This window comes from Watersipora subatra, chromosome 4, assembly GCF_963576615.1.
Source record: "Watersipora subatra chromosome 4, tzWatSuba1.1, whole genome shotgun sequence".
Taxonomy (NCBI): Eukaryota; Metazoa; Bryozoa; class Gymnolaemata; order Cheilostomatida; family Watersiporidae; genus Watersipora; species Watersipora subatra.
In genome coordinates this window covers 23,348,366-23,375,655 of record NC_088711.1, presented here as the reverse complement: position 1 = coordinate 23,375,655, position 27,290 = coordinate 23,348,366, and the positions used below count along the sequence as shown (strand labels likewise).

At 33.5% G+C, this 27,290-nt stretch overlaps 1 protein-coding gene across 1 annotated transcript in view; it reads right to left on the bottom strand.

Moving 5' to 3' along the window:
- Positions 1-3,238: 3,238 nt before the first annotated feature.
- Positions 3,239-27,290, bottom strand: part of LOC137394060 (uncharacterized) — a 45,161-nt gene continuing 21,109 nt past the window's right edge. The window contains exons 11-30 of the mRNA XM_068080779.1: positions 26,723-26,852; positions 25,967-26,110; positions 24,833-24,928; positions 23,829-23,946; positions 21,296-21,447; positions 16,996-17,099; positions 15,989-16,158; positions 14,795-14,889; positions 14,145-14,251; positions 13,107-13,288; positions 12,459-12,579; positions 11,534-11,690; positions 11,096-11,201; positions 10,258-10,405; positions 9,067-9,196; positions 5,518-5,661; positions 5,104-5,199; positions 4,776-4,893; positions 4,527-4,672; positions 3,239-3,797 (exon numbers count right to left, since the gene is read on the bottom strand). Coding sequence (XP_067936880.1) covers positions 3,781-3,797; positions 4,527-4,672; positions 4,776-4,893; positions 5,104-5,199; positions 5,518-5,661; positions 9,067-9,196; positions 10,258-10,405; positions 11,096-11,201; positions 11,534-11,690; positions 12,459-12,579; positions 13,107-13,288; positions 14,145-14,251; positions 14,795-14,889; positions 15,989-16,158; positions 16,996-17,099; positions 21,296-21,447; positions 23,829-23,946; positions 24,833-24,928; positions 25,967-26,110; positions 26,723-26,852 — 2,481 coding nt within the window. The 3' untranslated portion in view covers positions 3,239-3,780. The remainder of the gene's footprint in view (positions 3,798-4,526; positions 4,673-4,775; positions 4,894-5,103; positions 5,200-5,517; positions 5,662-9,066; positions 9,197-10,257; positions 10,406-11,095; positions 11,202-11,533; positions 11,691-12,458; positions 12,580-13,106; positions 13,289-14,144; positions 14,252-14,794; positions 14,890-15,988; positions 16,159-16,995; positions 17,100-21,295; positions 21,448-23,828; positions 23,947-24,832; positions 24,929-25,966; positions 26,111-26,722; positions 26,853-27,290) is intronic.

Sequence of the window (27,290 nt, the reverse complement as noted above, 5' to 3'; positions counted from 1 at the left end):
ATTTCAGAGATATAATAAACATATTTCACTATTGGTGTTGTTAGTTGAATTACGTACATTAGGTTAGGTCTACAGCTTGAATTAATATTTATTTTATTATTGAAAAATATAAGTTTGAGTAAATCAAATCATAAATCAATGACTTACTTTTTAACAACTTTGCTAGGGAGCGCATCACTCGGTTAGCTATCAATGACCAAATCTTACAACGCAAAAGAGAGGAGACTAGACTGCGCGACCTTTAACAGATACTGTATACTTATAACAGATATTGTAATATCAACAATTTACCAATTACTCGTATACCTGGTTTCAACCCAACTTTACCTCCAAAATAAATTGTTAGTTGCGCCTTTTTAGAGTCGTGCTCCCTCAAATTTATTTTATATCATCTCAAACAAGTCTCATTTACACTATACTCTGTCAATTCCAGCTGAGAACTACTTTTTCAACAACCAACAGTACCCTTTCTTTTTTCCATTATTACTATGGTCTTGGGCTGTATGACTGGAATTTCTAGTGTTATAATAAATATATCAAAGTTGTCTGCATGAGAGGCAAATCCTGCTCTTTTTATATATGTCTGCCTGTATGCCTCAATCTCATTGTGATTGTTTTTACCTCTTTATACATTAGATTAGAAATGATGCATCTCATGCCAACCATTGTCTCTGCAAACACTTTAATCAGTATGGGATGGGCATAAAAAAGTTATGGTTGTCGTAACTTGGCAAAATTTTCATTGCTGTTTTTTAACAAAAGATCCTTTAAAAGGTATGCACCTGTTTCTGTATACGGCCAACCTGTACCATGTGAGAAACTCTAAAGAGAAATAAAAGGTAAAGAGCTAAGCAAGGCAACTTACTAAATGGCACAAGGTATGACAAGTAAATGCAGGTTTCTTACCATTTTTATCAGAATGCTGCTCTATTTGTCATCTCTGTTAGGTGCTGCGTGCGAATCTATCTCAGTTAGTTTTTACCCTTTAGCATAGTCACTACATATATAGAGTCAGTACTATACATAAAGGTTAGTGTGGGAGTTGTCCTCTATTCAAAAAACTTGAAATTTAGCACAAATGCAAATCTTTGCTGGAAGCCTTTTCAATACTACCTTGTACTAATAACACTCAGCTTCTTTCTGGTTTCTAGGTATCAACGAGGAAGTTATACTTTCTTGATGAGATTCTCGGAGACAAGATCAAATGTAGTTTGATACAAATCATTTAGTCTTCCATGGAGCCATATCCATCTTCATTACTTATTAGGATTGCTATTGCAGAGACACAGAATGCACACATTACTGAGGAGTTGTGTGGTCCAAATCGACTGTCAACTCTTAGCTCTCAGAAGTGCATCTCTTTGTTCAAATCTCGCTCATATTATCTACTTGTTCTCCAAAACTATTGTATCACTTGGTCCTCAGAATATTTCTATAAAGCCTTGATGAGTTAGTTTATAACATTATGGTTAGAAGTTGCCTTATACCGTTTGACTATAATCCTTTCAGCCTATTGACATCACATTCATAACCTATTGATTTTCACTTATAAATTGAAAATCGTAGAATGGAAGCCTCCAGAACAGGTATGTACGCGTACGTATCTTCCATCTACATCTTACACTAGTACCGATCGGCCACTTTGTTGATATATTAGTTGTATTAGCCATGAACAGATTTTAGCTGATATCTGTAGAAATATTCGGGATCAACAACTGTAAGTGTTTTGTGATAAGAAATATTACAAATGTCCTGCAATTTCTTGCCATATGATTTGCATGCCGTGTAAATGATGATTTTATATATGATTAGTATTTCATAATGAAGGCAGCAGAGTGTAGTTTACATTTATGAGTCATATTGAGTAATATGAGTAAACACAGAGCATTGATTAGTATTAGTCCCCTGTGGAATTTTTCATTGTTCACCTTTGTTCATTTCATCTTTTCTAACTTTTTAGGGTACAGTAAGAATGAAATAGAGCTGCACTGTGCAAGCTCTACTGACAATACAACTTGTCCATAACCTCACCTTTTCACTCAACTAGATACAGTATTTCTCTATGTACAACATAGCATCGGTAACTCGCAAGAAGATTTTTTGTGGTGCCTCATCACATTCACTTATAAAAGTATCTTAAGCTCTCAGGCTATGTAAAAGCAAAGACAAGCTTGTAAGTAAACTAAGCCTTTGTTTGGTAGGAGAAATATTTAAAACACTGTCATTTGGTCATGCCAGAATTGGCTGCAATTTTCTGATTTTCACATACCTGGTATGTATATTTTTTATCAAGGTCTTGAGATTATTAAAGTTCTATGATCTTTTTTTTCTCTCCATCTCTCTCTCTCCCGCCCTTTCCTCCGCCTTCTCCCTCTTCTCTTTTTGTACTCTGCAGTTTATCCATACCGGCACAATTGAGGTTGCAAGTGTCCTATTAAAGCTCTTATAGTAGTAATATCTCTCTTCATTATAAGTTATTTTATAGAAATCATAACTATCTTTTTACAAATGATGGGGTTTTCAGTTTTTTGTACTCAAACATAAGATCACAGATTTCAGTTCGCAGTCTACTCTAAGTTAACCAATATAAATTCAAATGATGTTTTGACATATCATCAATCAGGTTTTAAGGTTTTCCTTTCATCTCTAAGATCTCAAACTGTACTGAGATAAGGTATTTATTTTACTTGCTGCCTTCCAATTCCTCTTGTTTCTTGAGCAAGCATTTTATTTAGAATTCTGTAACTTTTGCATTTTAAGCTTTTAGTAACTGTGAGGCAAGTTAAGGAGCTAAAGTTGGGGAGCACACCAGATGCTTAGCATGTATGACCAGATGTATCTACATGTCATTAGGAGCACACCTGATAAAGAGAGGAGCAGTGAAGAGGGCTCTCTTAACTACCCATTACTAGTGATTAGCACCAACAATAACCAAGAAATAACAAAAGAAAGATAAGGCAAAATACATGTGAACTATTTGTGACAGTTTTTGCCCTATCATGAACAAGGTCTTATTTTAGGTGAAAGAAAATAACTCCAAAATGTGATTGAACTTCTGTACTGTGCAGTTCCTTTCTGAAATTATTGATCAGGCGAAACGGTATAATATCAAATTGCATAAACAATCAATGTTTATTCTCCTTATAGTCAGGGATATACGTAGATGCATAACTAGTTCAAGTGAATCTCTTTGTGCTAAAGAATTCTTGCTAGCTTCACAGTCGAAACATTGTTGGACTTTTTTAGTGAGTTATATTCTAATTGTATATCTAATAATACAGAAACTGTGTTCTAAATGTTAAAATAATTATCATACAATTAAAACAGCAAGGAAAGATATGTATCCAACCTTTGAAATTAGATTTATTATAACAATAGTTTTGCTGTTAGCAAATCTAAGACATGTGGAGGGGACAGCAACCTTAACTTCTAAAGGGTAGATTAAGAGATATTCAAGAGCTGAATCAAGTTCTAGTATATACCAAAAAGCAGAAGTAGCAAGTACAAAGATCACGAGAAACATGTTAAACAACATCATATAGAAGATATACACGTAAAAAGTGTTGATAATTGTGTTTAAAAGCAGGCAGTAAATATATGTGTTAAGAGCCATGCATAGACAAATGAATATTTTGATTGCATGTAAAATGTAGTTCATGTTTTTACAGATGGATAATCTTCAAGTTACTATAAATTTGGTTTAGGATTATCCTTGTTTCCCTTCCTAGGTAAAGTGTTATCAACTCTGGGTGTCAATTATCCCTCTGCCAATAAAGGACCTCAGCAATGTCCTTCTGCTGCAAGTAGACAGTATAATATCATTTTTGTAATAATAATTATTTTTCTATCTAGTTTAGTCTGCGTACTGTACAATACAAACTAGGACAACTAACATGTAAATAATCGATGAAAATATAATGCAGAATGATCGACCTTCACCTCAATAACAAATTATGGATTTAAAAACTTGTCAACTTTTTGAGGCGTTAGCTTTCAGCCTGCTTGATGAAAATTCTCTAGTCCACTATTAAGATATTCCAAACTATCTGTTTATACATAATTGTGATACTTTCCTATACTGGCAGTTACTGATCCTCATCTCTATTCATAACAGTAGTACGAATAGAATTTACAGAAAACTCTTCAATGTAAATATTATCTATAGGTGAGTGGAAATGATCTCCATTTATGTTGAGCAGGCATTTTGAGCAGCTAAAAGTTTGTAGTTTATGCATGTACTTATGAGTACCGGATTAGGATATTCATTTTATCACCTAGAGCACTAAATAAAAGATTTATGTTTTGTTTTTTGAAAACAAAAGACATTCGTACTTTAGTCATTTTGCATAGATCAGTTCAACAGTGGTGAAAGCCAAAACTAGGAGAGAAAGCAGATTATGTTATATTGTATGAGCATCAAGTATTCCAACATTTCTCAAGAGATACACATAATTTTATAAATGCTTTTTAGACTTCTAGAATAGAATGAACAGCATACCTTTGTATAATGTGCCTTGTATACATACCAGTAGTAGCTGTAGCAGCTGTTTCGACATCTTCTCTTGCTTGATCATCACTTACTTGTTCCTCTATGTCAGCACTTGGAAAACTGGGCTGGCGATAGGGTTGACCATAATTGGGACAAAAGGGCATGTACCTCGACCAACGAGAGCTAAAAAGGAACTGTCTTATTGACAATATAGCAGTATCAATAAATATGATTATAAGTGATCAAATAAGATAAGTTATACTTTTATTTCATCAAATTGTTATACCGGTATATGTATTCATTTCCAAATGGCATATCATATGTTTTCCTAGTCTTTTTTGATGATTGACATGAAGTTGCTCCCTCATTAGCCCAGACATGCATTCCCCTTTCTTTTAAAGTTCCTGTAAGTAAATACTAACTAAAGATATCAAGATATACCAAAATTGAGGTTGTGTTAAATGCGCTACGGTACAACATACTAAGCGTTTGAAACACGTATAAGTTATTTTCACGGTAAAGTCAGATATCAACAATAACAAACCAGACTCGTGAACACTTATCAATAAATCAAGTAGGCTTATGTCAGAGGTGGTAAGTTTTGTAGCTCCTACCTGGGATGGTATTGTCCATAATAAAAGCCATGAGACCTCCGATGAACATGTTTGTGCTAAGGAGAACTACGCACACCTCATCAAGTACTGCTGATCCTATAATGTTTAACGGACTGTCATGTATCCTGTCTTTTGCCCTAGACTCCTTAGGACTCATGTTGAAGCACCATGGCTATTCACGATCATCAAGAAATGTTCAAGAAATATAGCAAAGATTTATGTGTACTAAAAAGGATGTCTATGGTTGAGAGCCATAAAAATGGCAACTTTATCTATGACTTTCTTATCTGATTCCATTGCTTAAATTTTGAGTTATACTCAATAAATAATAGATCGATTGAAATCTTACAGAGGCTAAAATCTAATAACTTAACTTTTTTCCAATTCTATGCCGATATCTGTAGATGCTCATACCTGTTTGTATCTGCTCTTTGTTTCTGTTGGTCCAGTAAGGAATGGCGAGTCCTAACATCAACGAGATGCCAATAACAAACAAATTCCGAGAGGAATTTAGGTCTACATACTGAAGGTTGGAAAGACCAACAGATGCTAAAAGACCTGTAATCAGTAGACAGTTTTATTTGAGTAAAAGTTCCAAGATAGTACAGTATAGGGATTGTACAGTACAGGGATAGTACAGTATAGGAATAGTACAGTATAGGGATAGTACAGTATAGGGATAGAAAAGTATAGGAATAGTACAGTATAGGGATAGTACAGTATAGGGATAGTACAGTATAGGGATAGTACAGTATAGAGATAGTACAGTATAGGGATAGTACAGTATAGAGATAGTACAGTATAGGAATAGTATAGTATAGGGATAGTACAGTATAGGGATAGTACAGTGTAGAAATAATACAGTATAGGGATAGTACAGTATAGGGATAGTACAGTATATGGATAGTACAGTATAAGGATAGTACAGTATAGAGATAGTACAGTATAGAGATAGGAATAGTACATTATAGGGATAGTACACTATAGGGATAGGACAGTATAAAGTTAGTACAATATAGGGATAGTACAGTATAGGGATAGTACAGTATAGAAATAATACAGTATAGGGATAGTACAGTATAGGGATAGTACAGTATATGGATAGTACAGTGTAAGGATAGTACAGTATAAAGATAGTACAGTATAGAGATAGGAATAGTACAATATAGGGATAGTACAGTATAGGAATAGTACAGTATAGGGATAGTACAGTATAGGGATAGTACAAGATAGGAATAATACAGTATAGGGATAGTACAGTATAGGGATAGTACAGTATATGGATAGTACGGTATAAGGATAGTACAGTATAGGGATAGTACAGTATAGAGATAGGGATAGTGCAATATAGGGATAGTACAGTATAGGAATAGTACAGTATAGGGATAGTACAGTATAGGGATAGTACAGTATAGAAATAATACAGTATAGGGATAGTACAGTATAGGGATAGTACAGTATAAGGATAGTACAGTATAAGGATAGTACAGTATAGGGATAGTACCGTATAGGGATAGTACAGTATGGGGATAGTACAGTATTGGAATAGTAAAGTATAGGGATAATACAGTACAGGGATAGTACAGTATAGGGATAATACAGTATTGGGATAGTACAGTATAAGGATAATACAGTACAGGGATAGTACAGAATAGGGATAATACAGTATAGGGATAGTACAGTATAGGAATAGTACAGTATAGGAATAGTACAGTATAGGAATAGTAAAGTATAGGGATAATACAGTACAGAGAACCCAAACTATCAGACCTCCACTAGAACTGTAAATTGCAAAAGTAAAGTTCTGAATATTCTCATGATCTATGCTTGCTAGCACTTTTGAGCATCAATACTGAAGTATACTATATTAAATATGTTATATTATACTAGAAATTCCCCTGCCCTACAGCCCACGACCAAAGTGATACTGGAAAAAATTAAGGGTACTGATGGTTGAGAAATGCAATATTAGCAGTCAAATGGCACTGCAGTGCAATAGGATAACTGCAATGGTAGCTGTAATGTACTGGGTGTGGGTGTTATTATATACAACAAACAGCAATAATGAAAGGAAAAGATTATATATTTATATCTCTCTCTCCCTGCAATAGGAGAAATGCAATATTAGAAGTAAAATGCACTGATATTATTAAAATAACCAATATTATTAATATAATAATACAGTAATAATAGAAAACCAATGCACAATTTTGTCTACATTTCAAAACGTCATAGCTAACAATATCAAGAAGTTGTGATACTTATATAGATTTTTAGAAAATCTATTTAACAAAACTATTTAGAAAAAATAATAACAGTAACATAATGCCCATCATCGATGTTGTTAGTGTGACTATAACACTTCAATAGTTATGACGATATGACGGAAATGACGATATTTTTTCTAACGATTCTTATGAGATTATTACGATAATTAATTATAAGTTGGGATGACTACAGAACAATGACTACGTAGTACAGACTTTCTAAAAATTTATATAAATATCACAACTTCTTGATATCGCTAACTATGACGTTTTTAAATGTAAACAAAATTGTGCATTGGTTTTATATTATTACTATATTAATAATATTGATTATTCTAATAATATCAGTGCATTTTACTTCTAATATTGGCCAATATTGCATTTCTCCTATTGCAGGGGGAGAGATATAAACATATAATCTTTTCCTTTCATTATTGCTGTTTGTTGTATATAATAACACCCACACCCAGTACATTACAGCTACCATTGCAGTTATCCTATTGCACTGCAGTGCCATTTGACTGCTAATATTGCATTTCTCAACCATCAGTACCCTTTCTTTTTTTTCCAATACCACTTTGGTCGTAGGCTGTATGACAGTGGAATTTCTATTAATATAATATAGTATTGTATATTTAATGTTTCTGAGTCAGCCTTCTCACTCATTTCTCACACCTTCAATGTAAGCCACAAAAGAATTATGTAATATGTCCTCTAAACCCTTATTCTACCACCCATATTTAGCGGTTATGTGACCAAATAATAGCAAATATACATTACGCTGCCTCATTTGACACACTCAAAACCTGACAGCACAAGTTGCAAACTAGTGATCAGTAAGCTTTAGCAGCTAGCTGTTGTCTAAAGAAGGAAAATGTGATTTTACTTTTTCATTATCAAACTTTTATTATACTTCATATATATTGTTATACTCTGGTTTATATTTCACATGGCTTGTCATAATTCATTACCTGCTGAGTATGCAAAATGTATATTGCATATCAATGTATTATCTTTTATTTAATCTCATAGCTGTTTTTACTGCAGGTTTCACTGTGTTCTCACTACTATATTCTACTGCTAAATACGTATTCAAATAAAGATGGATCGGAACATAGTCAAAACCATTTCAAAACATTTCATAGATACACTCGTCTAGAGGCATAAAAAACTCTCCATATATTATCTTATACCAATATTAGTATCATATACATGTTGTCGTTATTGATTCTGCAAGCCTATTTCCCATTCGCTCTCCTAATGAAATTTAAAACTAACTACAAAATGTAATAACGTTATCCAGAAATGTTTGAGTGAAAGGGCTAGTCATACTCCATTATTTGTAGGCAAACAGAGTTATTTACTAGTAAGCAGGAATAATAGTAGTGCAGCAACCAACCAATAGCCAAACAGTAAGACTAATGTGAAGCTTTTTCGTCTTCATACAGCTAATAATTAATCCATTGACTAAGGTTTGTGACAGTTTACAGAGGATTGAGGAAGGATTGAGCCCCTCCCTTACTAACACTTAAACTACTCGCTTAAAATGATGAATGAGAAGATAATGAGGAGTCATCTACTCATCACAATTCCTTGTGTGAGTGATTCCTAGTGATAGTCATTCACTTTTCAGAAAGTATGTGGTCAGTGCTATGAGATGGCTCATGCTATGAACCAAATACAACGGTTAATTTACCAAAGAGGACGATATGGATCCCTCCAAGTATCGGATCTGGAATGGTTACAAACAGAGCACAGAGCTTTCCTAGTACACTGAGTATAAGCATAAAGACTGCAGCTACTTGTATTACTCTGCGACTCCCAACCTACGAACAGATATATTAATGTTAACATCTACACCTTAAACAGGAACATACTGATGAACATACAACATACATATATCGTATGTTACACCAAGATACACACTTACTTTTTATTTATCATCTGTATATTTTAGATAAAAGGGCTAATCAACAGATTTGACAGTTTTCTGCATGCAAAATCTAAAAGTCAACAGAGTCTAAAGTTGGCCTAACCAGGAGCTTTAGCAAGACATCTCAAAGGTGTTTTCCTTGCTTCTCCCATTGTTCACTAATGTTTCTCTTGTACAGTATATAGCTGATAAGTTATCTACATAGATGAGTGTATTTTCTCAATAATTATTTCTCAATTAATAATTACTCAATAAATTATTCACTAATTAATATCCAGCAGTAAGCAGTGAAAATACTGTCAACTTTGTCAAACATTTTTGAACCCACTGTATCTGTCTTCTAAACAGCAATGATTCTGACGAGGTCAGGCGTATTAATTAATAGATATATTTCTTGTTACCTTCTGGTTTCCATGAAACATTAAAACGTTTTTACAAATTACTAAGTTTATAATTTTATTGGCTATAGCTTATGGTTTACATTGTCAAAGCTTCAACTGAAACTAAAGTACTTGTAAATTCACCACTGATAGTTCTTATTTTGAACATGAAATGTTTGTCCAGTCTGTTGGTCATGTCATTAATTTCTCTCCATTATTAACAATTAGTAGCTGCAAAGCCTATTAATAGTGATGAGAATGTTGGAGAGTTTGGAACATGGTGATCTGGTAAACAATAACCACTAGCAAAGGTCTGTATGTAGCTTATATGAGTAGCATACACTGATACAGTCATAGAATCATTACCATATGAGCTGTGACTGGCCGAAGCCTCATTAGGAGCATTAGGAAACATACTCAGGTATTCGGTTTTGAAGCCAAGCGCTATCGTTGCACCACACGATCACCTTTCTAAATCTAGGAATAATTGTAGGCATACTTATTACGCATGCCGATTTTTCATGCTGGCACAGAACTGCCAGTGCACTATCATATACAATGACTAAACATGTACCTGAATAATATTCATAGCTCCTATATTTCCACTATATGAGGTGAGCCCGTTGCCAGAACCCAAGGCTCCGCTAAGAAGGCATCCAATTCCTTCCATACCGATGCCTCTGTTGATTGCTGCCTTAGTAGGTACTGGAGCTCCAGATAGCCTATAACAATTTTAGACATCTGTATTTACCACTTCAAATATTACACTACACTACTGATCAAAAAGTTGTAGTTTTTGTGTCACCCTTTCAAACCGACTCATCATGATTAGGTGGTTGTTTAAATAAATCCAATGACAGCGGGCAGCTGGCAGTTTGTTCACATAGCTTTTCAACAGCAGACTGATGATACAGTTTTGACCTTCTGATCTCAAAGTAAATAATTATAAAATATTACAGTTTAAATGCAGCCATTTTGTGAGCACAGCGCACTGCCCTGCATTAATTAGATCAACAAGAGAGTACAAATTCTTGATGGTTTAATTACTCTAATACTAAAAATGTGAAGAATGTCAACATTCTTTTATGTGCAGACAGCTTTTGTTGTTGAGGTTCTCACTGTACCCCAACATTATAACCGTCTATTTATAATAGATACTTTGTTCATATTCTGTCTCTAATAACATTTATATGATGTTTTTTATAACTGTCTGAAAATTGCTCACAAGCAGCTGATACTTTCTCTGTTCTCCAAACTTTTACTTTGTTATCTTTTAGAGAAAAAGAGTACTTAATGTATCATATACCAGGTTGTCTAAAGACAACTTGTAGTGTTTTGTGTGCTAAGAATGATAAAGTCATTGTTTAAGTTACCGTTTAAAATTTTTAAGTTGTTGCAAAGAATAGACAGACCTGGCCGCAGCGTAGTAGTCTCCCACTGACTCCACCATAGATGCCAAAATACCAGCAAACATCCCAAAGCAGGCACCAATTGTCACTGTTGGCATACCCCATTCTCCTGTACAAGATGTATACCACTTGAAACAAAGGCAATCCATTCTCAGAACTTTTTGTGTATGTTGTGTTAATAAGAAACTTCAAATGAAGTCCAACTACTAATTAATTCGTCTTGTTAATAGACACTCAATAAATTATGTATTAATCAATATCCAGTTCTTTGCATTTACAATTCTGTCACCAATTGACAAGCATTTTTAAACCAGTTGTATCTGTTTGCGAAACATCTATGATTCTGGCAAGGTTTGGATTGCTAATTGATAGATAAAGTTACTTTTGCTTCCTTCCTCTTAGGGGCTTATGCTACTGTTCATCTACTGCCCTGAAGCCTACCTGGGTAAGGAACTCGAAACCACTTAGCATTGGTGAGTACAGATAGTCTGATATCAGTTCTGGCTCTGTAGAAAGGGTGCTGTTTGTCATCAGGGAAGACGTTTGTGTAAGTGAGTATCAGGCATATGATATACGCCACTATGATAGTGAAGAGTACCTGAAACATACACCAGCTGCTTATCTGATAGTATTTAAATAGTTTTTAAAGTTGTACACACAATAAAATGGAGCAGATAATATTACGCTTTCATAAGTAAAATTTATATGTCATTTATACACATAAATCTCAATGTTTATTTGTCTGCCGTTCATGTTACAAAGTTATTGGGATAAAGTTTTAAAAAGGAAAAATCCCTTTGCACTGGAATTGAACTCAGAACCTCTAGTCCTACGAACAGGCATGCTATCCATTACACTATGTGTCCAACTTGCCACACTAATGTGTAATTGTAGCCATACTTATGCATATGCCAATCTTCAATGCCAATTTTTAAAAATAGCGTGTTTTAAGTTTTAGCTAGCATTCTGAAACTCATTCTTGACTCAATCTTTCTTCTATCACTGACTTGAGTTATAATAACAGCTCTTATTATAGTAAAGACTTGTACTAGCTTAATTTACTTAAATTTATTGGGTAAAGAAACGTAGCCAATGGCAACTAGATTGCCTGCCACTGTTTACAAGTTTTTTAAAATCTTGAATGAACGTGTAGCATAAAAAGTAAGAAATGCTTTGTAAGAAATGTTGTTAAGAAAAGTGAAATCTACATATACATGCTTTAGAAAATTTATATATAAATACATGTATATATACATTCAAATCTATATATATATATATATAGAAATTTTCTGTGCAATAACTTGTTTTATTACCCATGTAATGCCTGGCATTTACCTAGTTTTTCTATAGAGACAAAGGAACTCACTGGAAATAGTTTGAAAATTGGATATCCAGCAGTTGTTGAGCAGCCACCATGTTTAGTAGAGTATGTTGGTAGCTTCACTTGTGCCATGTATTGGGAGAAGATCACCATCAGAGCTACACACCTGATAGAGTACCACAAACAGTGATAAGTAAATCAGAAAGTATTGGTATTGTTCTCTCAATTGCGATTGTTTTTGATGTTTGAGGTGATTTAACTGCTGAGATGTTTCAAGATTAATATCGACAAAACTTGAGTGTGATTAAAACACCCTGATCATGCGAAAGCGCGATTATGATGATTACAGCTGCAAAGGGACCGACAAAAAAGAGACGCGTAACACTGCAGCTTGAACGCAATAGCCGATACTATCTATAGCAACGATAGCAACGATAGTAACTAGTGAAGCCGGTTTTCACATATTTTTTGTCCGAGTGTTTTAACCGCGATCAAGTTTTGCTATTCTTAATCTTGAAATATCTCAGCAGTCAGATCACCTCAAACATAAAAAGCGATCGCAAATAATAAAAAGATATCAGTACTTTTTGATAGAATCTATTAAAATATTGTATGTTAATCATAAAATAGCTAATAAGCGGCAGAGAAATAACATTATCTTAGAAAAGATTTAAATTGGAGTTGTGTACTCACAGTATGGCAATACCCCACTGGCTAGAGGAGTTTTCCGCAGCTAGTGGAAAAAGAGATAGTCCAATAAGAGAGATTGTTGGAGCAATCATTAAAGGTCCCATGTATTGCAACAGAAAACCCAGTAGTCCGGAAAAGCCCAGCACTATTTCAACTAGTGATGCAACCATTATGGCTCCTTGCAGCTAAAAATACACAACATTTCTAATCTTGTAGTTTTTTTAGGTCTTGGTACTTTGACTTACAAAATGTGAGGATATTTTACATGAAACTATTTTGCTGTAACTTATAGTAGATATCATAAATGATAAATTTTCTTGGTGCCAGCACAATAAATCGACTAATATGACACTTGTAGATAGCTATGGTAATAAAATTGATTGAAGGTAAATTTGGGAATTCCCTATTCCATGCATAACAGAATACACTACTTGTTGTATATCAACACAAACATAAATAATCTACATATAAAGCTGAGAAGCTGAATGTTGTAAAAATTAATTATATCATGAGAATTCTTCCATGTCAGTAACATAAAACTGAAAACAATTAAACTAACAATAAAATGTTTTTATAATTGAAGCTCTCAAGCTTTAAATGAAGTGCAAATTTTAAATCTAACAGCATTTTACAAACTCTATCAAGTAGTCCTAGAGAAAGCAACACTCAGAAAACCCGCAGTAGGTATAATATTAGTATGGCATTCAAATCAATACGATTAAATATTTCAGAAAGAAGCAAAGGGTCAACCTTATTCCTATTCACATCTTAGTAATTACAAAGGTACTTGCTAGACTATGTCAGCCTTAGTAATCACAAAGGTACTTGCTAGACTATGTCAGCCTTAGTAATCACAAAGGTACTTGCTAGACTATGTCAGCCTTAGTAATCACAAAGGTACTTGCTAGACTATGTCAGCCTTAGTAATCACAAAGGTACTTGCTAGACTATGTCAGCCTTAGTAATCACAAAGGTACTTGCTAGACTATGTCAGCCTTAGTAATCACAAAGGTACTTGCTAGACTATGTCAGCCAGCTTACTGCTCTTATTCGTGTCTTCCATATCAGATCATGTTCCTCTGAACCAGTGACAACGAAGTTCTGAGTCTTATTCGTTTGATATATCATATAATCTGTTATATTCGCGTCTACAAAGTAATATAAACACATGTTACCAAATTTCATTAGCAAAACTTGTGACTGGTTTGTTGCTTAAACTAAAAAACTTTCATAACCTGATTTAAACAATAATTTACAAAATGTAATCCACATAAAGAATCATTTATTCTGTTGCGAAAAAGATTTTGCAGACAAGAGAAGACAATTCTCATTTTCCCAATTCAAATCTTTTAATAAGTAGTTTTTCTTCATAATATATCTTCACAGTAATATCTACATTTATTAAAAAGTGTTTGGTGAGCAGGGCAAAGGGTTTCTTTATTATCTGTGACCCTTGGCAACCCAACCACCTCCTATGAATATTGGTATCAGACCAAATGTGAAGCTTTGAAAATCACAAAAGTAAAAATAATTTGTAAATAATACGCGGGATGTTATATACATTGAGGAAATTCTTGACAGTAATAATAGAAAAATCAATATGTTAATTGATTCATTGATCTAGTATATTGAAACTGAAGACTCTAAGGCTAACAGCTAGATGAAAAGCGAAAGGTTGGATGAAAACTCACCAGCTGGCAGCAAAGTTGGACAGTCACCGAAGTTGGAGAGAATAGCAAATGCAGGAGGTAGGAAAGATGCAGAGGCTCCTTGTATTATTGGCAGTCTATAAATTGAGATTTTAACAGTAAATGATGGACCAGGCTATCACTGTAGTCAATCAGTAGCATTTTACCACTAAGTAGATGTTTATTAATGATTATAAGATAATTTTACTGTGTTAGTGCGTACTGGCTTTGATTTAGTTTTAATTAGCATTTAAAAAGTTAAAAACTTTAACCTGTTAGGAATAAAGTACTTGGTTAAAAGTGTCAATAGTAGAGAAAGACAACTACTACAATGACCAGTGGTTTACTAGCCCGAATGCCTACTTCTATTGTTATTAAAGAGCCTAATAGTTATAATGTATATATTTATTTATGATTATTAGAAGTAAAATAATCAAATTTCCATGAGCTATAATTAATAATTATTTTAACAGAAAAAGCTAGTGAGAGTATCAACACTGAAAAAAAATTTAATTTGACCTTCATTTGACCTAACATTGCGAGCGCAGCAGCAGAATTATGAATTCTGTATTAGTTTGGTAATTTGCTCATCTTTTTTTACAAATGCGACGTAATGCACAGGGTATAAAATGATTGGTGGTTTCTAACAAGACTTTTATATGTGTAATTTGACCAGAAGAGCAGCGATTAGAACTGCATCGCTTGAATGTTCTATAATAAGTCTTAAGCAAGGCCACAAAAACAGCTTTTCACACTTTTCAACTTGCAATTTTATAATTCGTCCCTATTTTGTGATTTACTAATTGGCAAGCTTACCTGTAAAACATAATAATATCCCTTAAAAATATCTTTCATTTCTTTAGCGCTAATAGTCTTATGTAGGGTCTTGCTTAGTTAGTCGGGTAGTAAAGGGGTGGGTAAGAGATATGAAACATTCACAGCAGCTCACTCAACATGACTAAAACTTACATTCATTAATATTATAACCAACTCCCCAATCTACTGCTTCAAGTAGATTACTATAGTTTGTCTAGAGAAGGCCTGAGTTGAAATCTTACTATATGCGTTCTAATTTGTATATTCATCCATTGTATAACCAAAAAACTTATAACATTACATAAATGATAACTTTGTTTATTTATTGAATCAAATTTTAGTACATTCCTCATCAACGAACGCAGAAATACCATAATGTACCTGCAACCAAACAAGGTCTGGAGAAGAGTAACTATTCCACTCGTGAGTACAAGTGTACCGATTAGCTCAGCTTTGACAACATCATTGGTTTCCATGCCAACTGTGATACAAAGATGGGGTGCGAGAGGTAAGGACATTGCGACCGCTCCAGTGATGAATACTATGAAATGCTGTAATCACATAGGCAACATGCAGACTCAGCAGTTCAAACAACAGAACTACTCATAGGTCTATGTTCATAAGTCTATTGTTTATGCTTGTTACATGAATTAGCTAATTATTTTCTTGTTTTTTGTTTCTTATACAAAGGTACAAAGGCTGTGAATTATAAATACTCAAGTATTTAATGGAAGTCTTAATTTTTTTAAATTAGATTTACTGAAAGTTTAAAAAAAATAAAAAAACTTTTTTATTAAATTACCCAGTGCGCAACATTTTAGTATATGAATCAGCTGAACATTTTAGTATATCAATCAGCTGAAAAGCCTTGAACAGATATGCCAAAGATTCATTCTGCATACAAAAGTATGAAGAACGAATGTTAAAACCATTGACACAAATAGAAGCAAAGTATATCAGAACATTCAAATGACAGAGCATTCATTTTTTATTATTACTTTTGCTAAAGATTTGAAAGTGTCCAGTTGACTGGACAGTCTTTTTTGGATAAGGCTATGGCACTGATCCAGTAAAATCGAAAGATGATTCTTTAGTTTTTATATCTTAACTAATACAATAAAAATCAAGACATTTTCTATCATATTACTAGATTACTGATTTGAGTATTCCCCTCAGTATCTATGGCACTCAAGTACGTACACTCTAACAACCATACTATAATACATATATTGGTCACTCAGTTTATGAACCTGTTGAACTGTCAATATGTTCATTATACAATTCTACCAATTCTGTGAGTTTTCATGAAACACAATTTTTGCTTCTTAATAGAAATAACTATAAATAGTTAGTACTATCTCGCTGTCTCAAAAGATTACAGTATTTACCTGTAATCCAATGAAGATACAAAGTGGCCATGGTGGAGCAGTTTCTATATCATAGAGCAGATCCACTTCGCCTTCCTTTTTCTCCTTTGTCTTTTCAGATGAAGCTTCCATTGATTAGACAGGCCTTCTGCAACAGAAACAATAATAAAAAAAATTTCAATCTATCATTGACTCATTTATAGATCTTACAATAAATATATTTAATTTATTAGGTGGCAGAGAAATCTATAGGCATATGTGTAGGTAGATCTGTGTTGCTATTTATGCGCAGTTATCTGTGTGTAATTATCTGCGTGTAGTTATCTGTGTGTAGTTATCTGTGAGTAGTTATCTGTGTGTAATTATCTGTGTGTAGTTATCTGTGTGTAATCATCTGTGTGTGGTTATCTTTGTGTAACTATATGTCCGTAGCTAGTTATCTGTAACTATATGTGTAGAGCTATCAGGATTTGACTATTAGTTTGCAGATATCTGTGGGTAACCACCTGCGTTGCTCAGTCTGTATCACTAGTTAGATGCAGTTATCTGTAAGCAGATAGATATCTGCTTACAGATAGCTATCTGCTAACTACTAGTGTGCAGCTGTTTGTGTGTAGCTCTCGGCATGTAGCTATTAGGGTATCAATCAGCATGTAGCTGTGTGCTCATGCGTAATTATCCTGCTGTATCTAACCAGGTGTCACTTTCTGCATGTAATTATCTATACTAATATTATTATTATATTGTTTATTTATTGATGCGTTGTTATGTATGCACAGCTAATTATGTTCAGATATCTTTGTCACTATCTGTGCATTGCTATCTGTTTGAAGCTAGTTGTATGTAGCTAACTGTCTTTAGTTGTCTGTTTGGAGCTACGTACGCGTAGCCATCTTAGTTCTTAGCTGTGTCGCTATCTGAAGGTGGCTACCTGTTTGCAACTACATTTGTTATTTTGAAATAGCAAATATAACTATATAAGACAAGTGTTTAATATAAAGACTTGAGCAAATGTTGTATGATTGAAAGAAGGAAAAAGAAAGCAAAGGAGCTTGTGAAGGTTGACTACAGTGAGAAACATGAAAGTCTACCAGCTGTCATAGAATATCAAACTTTTTTCTGTTGCAAAATGTCAAATTACCAGCCACAGAGCTGGAGCCAATTTTGTGTCTCTTTTCTTGTAATGATTTGAAAAATAAAAGAAATGTACCATAACATCACGTCAACCACTCAGATGGTACTTATCTCTATGTGCCTGCCTACAGTAACCCAATATCACTACACCGTACATTGAGTACCACATAGAGCTGATGTGTTGGCCTAAATATATTGGCTTGTGCCACAAGTAACTAGGTTTACTTTAGTATTTGCATGAGTAAAATTAATCAGCTCGCACACATTTATCCTTTATATATAAAAATGTAGAACTTTGATGGCTTTCAGCATGCCTTGCAGTTTATAATGTTGAATTATTATATTTATATATTATATCATTCTTACGTGATTTACATCTTATACAGTAAGATAGTCAACTTGCTGTGAAAATATATTTACTCTTGTATATGCTGGGTATATCGACTTGATGGTACAGAGGCTAGATTTGCTGCTTACTTAAAATCTCACCTTATTTAAGATAGAGCTTTTCACTTGAGTATATATGCAGTGATCAAGTTTAGCTGAATACGTTTGAGTGCTGTCATCCAATCAGACTAGTGAATAGGCAGATTCTGTAAACTTTCCACGGCATCATCTCCTCTATATCTTATTTGTTCTGTCTTCTTTCGATCTTCTTTTTTGACTTGGCAAATTTTCTGATAGTTTCTTTACCAACAGCTTATGACTTGGCTGACGCAAGCTAGCTACTGGGACGGTTAAAGCTGGTACTCTGTTAAAGTATTTTGATATTAATAGATTTTTAATCGCAGGCGATTTGCTGGGTTATTTGTTTTCTAAACACCCTGGTGATGATTTAGAATTGGTAATAAACTGTCTTTGTTACACAAACTTTAAGGCTAAACATGTAAGTTAGGGATGTTTACATCTAATAGTTTACAACATCTGTAAGTCAGTCTTGAATCTAGTAAAACAGCAGCTATTTTGTCCAAAGACTTTTATATCATAGTAATATCTTTCTACTTGCAAAGCTTCAATAAGAGATAAGACATGTACGAGCTGACAAAATATATGGCGTATGGCATCGACAAAAACCTTTAAACTTTTGCAATGCCGAAGCTCTTTCTTGCTTTAAGTGAGCTAGTATTAAGCCGGTATCTAGGTTGGGATTTACTAAGCTCCAGCAATATTCATAGTCTGCTAAACCTTCATCATCATGTGCCAACGCCCCAAACTCACATATAGAGTTATATTCTATATTGAAGTATTTATGAACATTTGTTAACTTACACTCTACTCATGTAATCAGAAGTGCTATAAAAAGTGATACAGTTGAAATTGATGCAAAAAAATTCCAAAACCTTTAGAAGCCCAAACTGCTAGAATATATCATGTTAGCTGCTATAAATAAACTAATGAGGCTCCAGCTGTACAGCATTAAGTTCCAGAACAATGCTAACTCTTTGATTAAAAGCTGCCTTGGCTCAAGATTGTCTTCTAAACAACCGAAATAGAAACTCAGTTCAGATATGAAAATATCACTAGCTCTAGACGGGTAATGAAGTGTCCAGTTAAAAAGAGAACAACTGGTAACGTAACGGGATGTGCTGGGTTAAGCACAAGATGAAATAGGTTAGATGTTGGGGTGAAAAAAAGGATAGGGAATGTTGGTAGGCTGATAGATTGGTTAAACATTATAGATGTATTATACATGTAGATGTTTATAATCATGTGAAGTTATAAGCAAAGTGATTAGGCTTTTTCGTCGACTATAAGCAGACAACCAACTTATTATATGTTCAAATAGTGAACCAGCTCAGCGAGGAAGCAAATAGTTGATTATTTTGATTATGAAACGCGGGCAACAGTAACTCTTGCTAGAGGTAGCTCCCTGCTATACACAGAACCACTTCCTTAGCAATCAGTGCATTCATTCATAGCACTATCTTTTGTATTAGATGTTTTTACGTATAAAAAGTGTCAGAGAGATAAAAATCATTTATTGCACTGTTTTGTAACTATTGTTATGAACTCTACCAGCAATGGTTTTCTTCTCGTCGGCATGCTAGATATGTACTGTAAATAAGTATTGATAGTAAATCTATTTAATAATGAGACTCTGCATGAATAATACTGAATGTCTAAATAATACTTTTGGTTTAATCTTAGCAGATGCTTTATGGTTCTCAGTAAAGAAATTTTAGCAGTTATTATATAATCCAATGTTACAAAATACACGTATATTGTATGCTTTCATCATTTGATTAAGCTAAGGGCAAAACAAGACTTTATTGGCTCAACCAGGCTGATAAACAAAATGCCCATTTTTTTGTACAAAAATATAAGGAACAGAACCTAGTGTGTTGTAATATGTATATTATATCACATTACAATATGCTTCATCATAATATATTACACTATATTATTTCATATTATAATATTTTATAATATATGCAATGTATATGAAGTGTGAGAAGCGTTTATCAGATTTTTATTCTGAGCATGTTACTCGGCTTCAAATTCAACTGGAACCTGTAGGAGATGACAACTCATAAACGATCTTAGTCAATAATAGCTTTATTACCCTTACATATATTTCCTACATAACAAAGTTGAAAATGTACGATCATTGTTGTCATAAAATATTTTCATAAACTTGGAAAACAAATTTAAATTCATTTAGCATTTCTGCAAGACAAAGTTTATTTGAAACGTAAACTGCACCAAATGAGTTTATAATGTATTTTATTCACATCAGCATATAGCTGCAAAAATATTGTCAACATAGTGTGATAACATAGTGTAAAATTACCTTGAATTAAAAAAATAAATGACCAGACTTAAAATCGTCAACTTGTAACTAACTGATCCATTGTTACTAATTAATAATAAGAGTTTACATAAAATATGTTAACTTTCAAACAAAGCTAAATATAAGAAAAGTTAACAGTTTAATTATATACTGACTAAATAGTAATAAAAATAGAAAATTAAAAAACTTATACGTTTGATGCAATTTAGTAGGCATTAAATGTTTAGGTATATCACTTTGTAGACCACCAGCTCTAGTAGCAGTTGTACAAAAATGTTTATAACACGTGTTAGTAATAATAATTGCCTAATGCACTTGACAACAGACATAAAAAAATTAATGAGGTTATAAAATATCTTAGTTGAATGCAGTCTAGTAATCCATAATTACATTCTCATTCCATCTCGATGCTTACAGCTGGTCCATCATAACACTGTTCTCCTTGGCTTCCTTCTGTCTCATCCGCGATATCTTTTGCGGAATTATTACGCTTGATTGATTGATGTCCAAAGTTTGGACAAAAAGGCAAATAGGCAGTCCATTTAGAGCTAAAACAAAACATGGATATGCGGTCAGACAAATTTAGGCACATTTGCTATTGTGCTGGAATAAGCCGCTTGGGAAGCTACAATTGAAGCTTACCACTCTACCATGAAACACATTCAACAGTAATCTCATGAGCCCTAATTGTAGCCCACACAAGTTAGATGATGAAACTTAAAAACTTTGAGATTGAATTGAAAGACTTTTGCAGAAATAGATAAAAATTTATGCATATAAATCTCAAATTTTGTCATTGTCTGTTTGTCTGTTCAGATGTCTGTCTGTCTAGTTATAGCTATTAAAATCTTGGAATGAACAGCTCACTTTTTGCAAGACTTGAACTCACGGAGATTGCAATCACAAGCAGGCCTGTATTCCATGGTTGCAAGTTGGGGCGGTTAAGCAAGTTGTGGCGGCTAATGTTAGGCGACGAGTTATGAGCATCTGGGGGTTTGGAGGTGTCGCGTCAGCCCCCCTCAACAGTTTCTTTTATGTAGAGCCTCAACCGGGCATCTTCATGTAAAGTTTAAAAAAATTTTGTCGGAAAGTATAAAAATTCTTTTTATTATTTGAGATTTGTTTGTTTTAGGTGATGTGACTGCCAGGACGTTTTCAGATTAAAATAGGCTAAACTTGACCGCAGTTGAAACGCTAAGAAAAAATACTTTTTTTTTTCTTTTGAGCATTTCAACAAAGATCAATTTTGCCGATTTTATTTTAAGTTCATCCTAAGGCTTCTACGCTTTCGTAGGGCTATTGCCAAGCGACTGTTTGTTAAAACTTGACCTTTTGCAAACCTTTATAAAAGTCGTTAACAAGAATATGTTGCGGATGATGATAATGACGCCCAATAACTATTAAAAGTTGACGTTTATCTATATGGCTTGGAATAAAGTGATACTCTACAGCGATAAAAACTGTTCCCGTAGCCGTTGGGCAAATAACTGTTCGAGTTAATGCTGTTGAGGTCGAGTTATTTAAAGCAATTTATCATTGCATGGGAACGTACCGAACAAATCCGTTCGAGTTAATCAAGTGTTCGTGATAAAACTTTACATTTTATCTGAGGGCGAGTTATTCTAGCTTGACTGTACTTAGCCGCCAAAAATTCCTAAAAAGTTGGGGCGGCTCAGCCGGCCAGCCGCCCCAGGGAATATGGGCCTGACCACAAGTTTCTAACCACGCATTTAACCACTGAGCTATATTGCACCAATGGGTTGCAACGCTTTGGTTTTAAAATATGTTTTGTCCAACTCTATGAAACACGATGCTTTTTGGTCCTCACCATACTAGGGCAAATTTGTTTTACGATATCAACAATAAGTTCTCTCAAAATTAAAATTTGGCCATTGTTGTACTGATTGCAACGAAACAATAAAAAAGTTTGATATACTACTATTTCGACCGCTATTTCAGCTCAGCAGTATTTATTAGGGTAAAAATGGATTCGCAAGCAATTAAGTTATAAAATTTTAGTTGAAAGTTTGAAATTTACTAAATACATATTAAAACTTCCTTTAAGTATTTGTTTATTAAGCTAAATTAATTTAAGTTAGATATAGCATTTATGATAAACCTCTGTCTCAAAGGTAAGATTTCTGTATGTAGTACATAGTAATATTACATTTTCTTGCAGATCATAACCACAAAATTCACTGAAGTTATCGTAAGTAACTATAATTATTGAGGTTAAAATATTGTTTTGTTACTATTTTTAATGATGATGATTTTGATGATTTTACCAAGAGATGATTGCATTAGATAATTACTATGAGCTTCTATACCACTCTATACATCTATACAATATTTTCACCTTATGGTGCCAACACTGAAATGAATTAAAATCGTATAATCGAATACCAGATGATTTTTCATTGTGATCATTGCAAAACAGACTATATTTAGCCATTACTTGCTAATGATTTCACATTTACATTTAAACACCTTTACAGTTTTATTTTCCTTCCTAATTCATTTCAACAAAACACTTCTTTCATGATATGAAATTTAAAAGTTGTTGTTGTTTGAAAAAGTTTTAAAACTTTTACAGTTGTTTTATTTTTTTCTCTTAATTCATCTAAACTGTATCATAAAACCTTTTTTCTGTAATATGAAGTTAAAAAGTTAGAGTGGTAAATATTGTATACCGTATGTTAAATAACATAAAATTTTCTGTCCAAAAACATTTTTATTACCTGGGCAATGTTGGGCATTCAACTAGTATTGCTATAAAAAAAACAATTTGCAGCAGTATTATGAAAAGTATCCCAAGTTATCGCAAAGTTTTAAATATTTGAATAGGCAAATAATTGAAATAAGTATTTACTGATTGAAAATGTACTACTACCTATTATCATTTCCAATATTGTAAAAGATAATCATTTACCTATAAATCCAGCTGTTTCCAAAGGGCATGTCATATGTTTGCCTTGTGTTCCAAGATTGTTCAGTAGATGCTTCTTTATTTTCTGACCATACCAGCATCCCTCTTTCTTCTCGAGTTCCTGCATTCAATTATTTACCTTTCATTGATTCTTCTTTATTAGACTTACTAGTATTAAATTGTGAAAAAATACTGCAAAATGAACCTGAAGATAATCCAAACACTAATAAACTATTTATTATTTCTAAAAGATTGTGGTTAATTTCCTATGCATTGAGTTTGAGGCATCAATGGCAGCCTGTAATAGATAAACAAAAAAAATAATGAAGTTATTGTAAAATCATCCTTCAGGAAACAATTGATATTTGTATTAAAGTATCCTAGTGTATTCTATTATTATTACATTGTCATATTATGATGAAGCTTCTAAAAAATCACAACAAAAGGTTAAGTGTCCAGTCAGAAATTTGGAAAGGGCAAATTATTAGAAAGTTCACTTGTTTTATTAGAATTTTTGTAACCTTATGCAATTGCTTTATCATTTAAACAAATGAAAGACTTCATTGTTTGATTATGATCTGTAAAAAAAGATTTGTTGCATTTATTATAAGCCAAATTGCTTAGAAAAAAATGTTTAGGTAATCGACCGACTCAATGTGTATATCCTTTTTTCATACAACAATGAGTTTAAAATTACATTCACCCAAGGTTTAGTATTAGCATTGGCCAATAGAATATAACTTGAAGTTTGGTGTTTATAATGATCTTTGGAAAATTTATTTTGCACAAGCTGAAATACTCGTACACTGAATGGCTAAGCAAGACTTCAAATAAAGTGACCAAGATCAGTTAAGAGTCACTTGACCACTTTCAAACCTAACACAGATGGACTGCTAATGACTATTACAAACCAAGTTAATCTGAAACACTTTTTACTGTTTTTAGACTAGATTTTGTCTTGAGGCAATATTGGTTTGTAAGTACAAATCTTTCTTAATCTTGATTACCTGGAATTGTGTTGTCCATGAAGAAGGCAGCAACTCCCCCCACAAACATGTTAGTACTGAGCAGCACTACAAATATCTCATCAACTTCATGTGATCCTAAAATAAAAAATATGAGAAAAAAATCTGGTAGCGGTGATTCTAAAAACTTATTTTCCGATGCAAGAAAAATGGTGTGTTAGTCGCCTCAACATACAAGGGTATTTGGGGTGGGTGACGTATTGGTCATCTAGCAGTTTTAATGCTGTTCAGTGTGGCATGTTAGTCACCTCAAAGTACGCTGATGTGCAATGTGGCATGTTAGTCATCACAAAGTGTACTGTTGTTCAATGTGGCGTGTTAGCCATTTCGTAGTGCAATTATGTTTAGTGTGTCATGTTAGTTTACTTCAAAGTGCACTGAAGTTTAGTGCGTTGTGTTATTCATCCCATAGTGAACTGTTGTTTAGTGTAGTGTGTTAGTGACCTCACAATAAAATGATGTTTAGTGTAGTTCGTTCATCACTTTATAGTAGAATGATGATGTTCAGTGCATTGTATTACTCATCTCACAGTAAATTAAGGTTTAGTGTGGTAAGTTAGTCTCTTCATAGTGTACTGTTTTTTAGAGCGGTTAGTTAATTACCTTGTAGTCAACTCACATTCCAAGGGACGTGTTAGTCACCTCCAAGTTCACTGATGCACAGTGTGTCGTGTTATTCATCACTTAATATACTGTTGTTTAGCGTTGTGTGTTAGTAACCTTATAGTACAGTGATGTTCAGTGTGTGGTGTTAGTTCTTTCACGGTGCAATGACGTTCAGTGTGGCATGTTAGTCTCCTCAAAGTATACCGTAGTTTAGTGTGGCATATTAGTCACCTTAAAGTTTACTGTGGTTCAGTATGGCATGATAGTCACCTTGCATTATACTAATGCTCAGTGCTGCAGAAACACAGTTTATTCCACAACTCAATTTGCACAGGTCAATAGGTCAAGCTATTAAAAGTAAGCATAAATAACTATTTTGAGTGTTTTCTATCCAACCACCATTTTGTCATCTATATTCGTCCATCTACACATAGAAGTGTTTTATACACATTCAAATAAAAGCTGCAAGTATCAACCGTAAACTAGTTTAAAAAAAATTAGTTAACAAACCTGTTTGTATTTGATCTGTGTTAGACTTGATCCAAGAAGGAACTGTGAGACCCAACATCAGCGATGCACCAATTATAAAATGATTCCGAGGTGAATTTAGGTCTACGTACTGAAGGTTTGACAGTCCGATGGAAGCCAGCATACCTTTGAGTTTTAAACACAGACATCAGCTTATGTAAATAGAATTTGAGGTTACAAAGCTAAGTGAAATATATTTCTAGATAGAATTCTAGTATAACAACAGCATATCTTATTTCAACACAATATCTTTCCACATTTTTGCATCTTTGTACTCTACCTTTGCTAAATATTTATTTTACACCAATTAAAGATTTCAAGATCTTTCATGGTCTGTGTCCACATTTTTACAGGACAGTTGCAGGTTTTGACTTCATTTCAACTTACGTGCTATGAACAAGTTTCATACAACAACTGACATGACAATTATTTTTCAAATACTATTGCTAGCTGCTTTAATGATTGTCTTCCCATATCCGTTCTCTCAGCAGAGAAAGGTATTTTAAACGGTATTTGTTAAACCATGTATTTGATTTTATTGGCTGTTGCCCTCTTTTCTTTTTTTTTGTTTTATAATTTTTGTATGGCATAATTTGGATAACATCTCTGTTTAGAATAAAATGATTGCCAATAAAGTAATATATATATATAGTATGCTTAAATATGACTGCAGGAAATCTCAACAATAGCATTTTTATGAGCATTCGCTGCATAATAATGTATCTATCATTGACTTACCAAAGAGAATGATATAAATTCCTCCAAGTACCGGATCTGGAATGGTTACAAAGAGAGCACAGAATTTTCCTAGCACACTGAGTACTATCATTAAGACTGCAGCCACTTGTATTACTCTGCGGCTCCCAACCTGTTTAAATAAATAAAAAGTTACACAATTCTTAAACAGTAAAATTTAACAAAACAGAGTAAAGCAGTAGACTAAATTTTAATCATAAACACTAGTTTTATTTGCTCTTTTCTAATTTTTAAGTCTGTAACAAACTGAACAGAACAATTGGTTAAAATTGACCACTAAGTGTAAATGAGATCTTTGGGTTGTAATACAAATATGGTTAATAATATGAGACTTCATACAATGCAATTGTTCAATTCTTTACTATCTATTAAACAACTGTGCAATGCATTACCACATGCAATGCAATTGTGCCATGCTTTACCACATGCAATAAAACTGTGTAATGCATTACCATATGCAATAAAACTTTGCCATGCATTACCCTATGCAATAAGATGGCAAAGCTGATTGTCACTTGCAATACAACTGTGCAATGCATGACCACATGCA